Genomic DNA, 3,312 nt, shown 5'->3' on the forward strand with positions numbered 1-3,312 from the left:
GCCTTGTAGCTCTGTAAATATACAAGCAACTGTAGTGACACTTAGGCATAAAAGAACACTTAAATGCATATACACGCCTTGGTTCAAAAGCATGTCTTAATGCACCTGTTTACATACATTTGAAGTGCTCACTCTTGCTTTGTTATGCGTGATAAGTTCCTTTGTTCTACTTGCTCCCCACTGAATGGAGCACCCCCTCGCTCCATATGATGTATAATATGCAGGAGAAATCAGGATGGATTTTTTCGCCCGTCACAGGGCTTGTCCAAGGTTTTCAGCATAACGCTGAAAAGGAATCAGATGAATAAAATTGATGCCCTAGAGTTTTGGGGGGGTGGGAGGGGGAGATGAAGAAGATGAATGACAGTCTGTGTTTGGTATTTCTCCTCCATTATTTATACGTCCTCCAGACACGGAGCCTCCCTGTGAGGGTGGTTCATAGTTTACTTTTCAGCTTTTTTCTGAGGGTATTCTGAAATTAATAAACGGAGCAGGTTGGCTTCCAAGAATAAACAAAAGGGTCTGATGCATAATATGGGTTTCCTCCATCTATGAATACCATTTTAATAGCACGTTTACTCCCTTTATTCAGAAATAGTCGCAGAGCTGCAGGGATTAAGCTGGCTGAAGTTCAGCAAACTGTCAGCACAGTGTAAGCCTGGGCTGTGGCTGAAGATCAAGAAGACATTTTCCCAAACAACCGTGAAGGTGATTTTATTGAATCAGAACTTCATTCATACGTTAGTTCCTATTTATACAGTTATAAAAACCCAAGTCACTCACGGAGGGACTAGACAGAGGAAACGACCTATGCTAACTTGAGACACTGTGTGTTGAAGCTGTCCCCTTCTTTGACAGCGACCGCCTCCAGCAGAGCCTGCTTCTTCTGCATACTGCGGGAGGACTCCAGCTCATACATGGTGGTCAGGTTGAAGAGCACGCTCTCGTGCAGGTAGTGTTTGGGGTCTTGCTGGACCATTGCTTCCAGTTGCCGGAGGGAATCCTTCAGCTTCCCCAGATAAAGCAGACACACGGCCGCATTGTTATTAGCCTAGGGAAAGGGAGCACGTGTGCAGAATTAGAACAACGAAAGCACATGTTAGAGAGACCTCCTGTGTTGGTTCCTGAATCGAGTCCTGGCTCCTAAGCACCAGGACTACTGCCATTTATTGTGTGTGTGTGTGTGGGGGTGGGGTGGGCTGCAGAGCTGTGCACAAGGCTGGAGCTCAGGCAGGCCTAGAAACCCTCCCCAAACCACTGTGGGAGGCTTGTGGGCCTGAGAAAGGCCAGCAGGTATTGTTTGAAATCTGACTTCATGTACTTTTCTGGAATCTGCAGGAAAGGCTGAGGGACCCAGGGTTACTGCATGATGTTTCTGCTCTGGAATCTTACCACTGCATTTGTTGGCTCAATTCGTAAAATTTCTGTGAAGCATTTGTGGGCTTCTGCAAAGTGATTCTGCCCGAGCTGAAGGAAAGCTCTGCAATACAAGCAACACACAGGCCGTCAACCAGGGAGTCCGCTGCTGTTGGTACCAGGGAGAGAGGGAGGGCGGCCCGCAGAGAGAGAAGCGCTGGACACGGGCTCTGCTGAGTGTAACTAGCAGTAGTCTGGGTGCTAATGCTTTCCAGATGGAGAAAGTGACAGCTCAGTTGACTGAACCACATCATACATTCTGGCTGGCAAATGCGAGTAAGTCTCACTTCCATTAATTCAGAAATAGGAAGTTCACCTAAAATGACTTCTGGTATGTAAAACAGATTCCTTTATTTTCTGTTCCTATGGGTATGATTTGTACTGAGCAAAGATTTCATCTTAATAAACATGCTTACACAAAGGCTACACTATTGTTTGACATAAGAAACTGATCACAGAACACCAAAACATATGAATTGAAAAGGTCTGGTCTGCTAAAGAGTGAACAACTATGCAAATTTATTGAAACTGGAGGCAATATAAGCAGCAGTTTCATAAAAAGAGAGGGGAAAGCCACGTAAACTCAGTTTTTATGACCAAAAGAACATCCCTGAAATGCAAGAAAACATCAGAAAACCTTGTAGACTGTGCTTTATGCAGTCTCAGTTCTGAGATGCAGAACTCAGATACTTTCTAGAGCAGCGGTTCTCAACCTGTGGGTCGCGATCCCTTGGGGGGGGAGTGTCTAAAGACCCTTTCACAGGGTTCACCTAAGGCCATCGGAAAATGGTCTTAGGAACCCGCTCCTCTATCCGTCTCTAGGCGGGTCCGCCCACATGCAGATCATGAAGACTTACCCACGCTACACCATGCTTCAAGACAACATTTCACTTACTTGTCATTAGAAATAAATATTCCATAATATACAATTACATATTGTTTTTGTGATTAATCCTGATGCTTTAATGATTTTCAATTTGTACCATGAAAATACATCCTGCATACCAGATCTTTACATTTCTATTCATAACAGTAGCAAAATGACAGTTATATGCTAAGGTTGAGGGGTCACCACGACATGAGGAACTGTATGAAAGGGTCGCAGCCTTAGGAAGGCGAACCACTGCCCTAGAAGGCTTCACTTCTCAGGAATACAGTTCTACTTCTCTTGGAAAGTTATAGGAAAAACACATATATAATGGGAAAATACACACCTGTTCATTAGAACCATGATTTTACTCTGAAGTCCATCCAATTTCTGTGCCACTTTTTCAACATCTTGAAAATACTTTTCTGCTGTTTTTATGTCTCCAATCTGCTTTGATGAAATGATTTCGTTAACAAATCAGAAAAATCTATGCCCACATGTATGGTTCCCTAACATAACAGATGTGAAGATAGTTATGCTAGGGAAACCGGCATCAATTTACTAAATCATCTCCTTAAACCCAGAGACATTTAAGTTACAGTAGAAATGTTATCATTCTGTATTTCAGAAGTTGTTCATACACAAGCCTTATTAAAAAGTCTTACAGTTTAGTAGCTTAAATGCTTTTAAATAAGCACCGGCATAGCACTAGGTAAAGTAAAAATGAACAAATGGCTGAAAAACAAAACCAGAAAAATAATCAACCAGGAAAGATTTTGTATAGTAAGGAAGCCCTTGGTGGCACAGTGGGTTATGCGTTTGGCTGCTAACTACAAGGTCAGCAGTTTGATACCACCAGCTGCTCTGTGGGAGAAAGATAAGATTCTTTGCCCTTCATTTATAGAGGTCTAGAAAAAGACATGTACATATGCAAATATATTCATATGAGGATGGGGAAATAGATCTATGAGCCTATATTTATAGGTTTAGTATTAAGGTAGCAGAAGGACATTGGGCCTCCACTCAAG

General features: G+C 42.8%; 1 protein-coding gene across 4 annotated transcripts in view; it reads right to left on the reverse strand.

The window, feature by feature from the left end:
* Window positions 1-698: 698 nt before the first annotated feature.
* TRAPPC12 (trafficking protein particle complex subunit 12) overlaps window positions 699-3,312 on the reverse strand; it is a 181,701-nt gene continuing 179,087 nt past the window's right edge. For all 4 annotated transcript variants that reach the window (XM_004709834.2, XM_045294255.1, XM_045294256.1 and 1 more), the window contains exons 10-12: window positions 2,631-2,731; window positions 1,393-1,480; window positions 699-1,051 (exon numbers count right to left, since the gene is read on the reverse strand). In XM_004709834.2, coding sequence (XP_004709891.1) covers window positions 809-1,051; window positions 1,393-1,480; window positions 2,631-2,731 — 432 coding nt within the window. In that variant the 3' untranslated portion in view covers window positions 699-808. The remainder of the gene's footprint in view (window positions 1,052-1,392; window positions 1,481-2,630; window positions 2,732-3,312) is intronic.

Source organism: Echinops telfairi, unplaced genomic scaffold, assembly GCF_000313985.2.
Source record: "Echinops telfairi isolate 266 unplaced genomic scaffold, ASM31398v2 ScPeMD7_3509;HRSCAF=4178, whole genome shotgun sequence".
Classification (NCBI taxonomy): domain Eukaryota; kingdom Metazoa; phylum Chordata; class Mammalia; order Afrosoricida; family Tenrecidae; genus Echinops; species Echinops telfairi.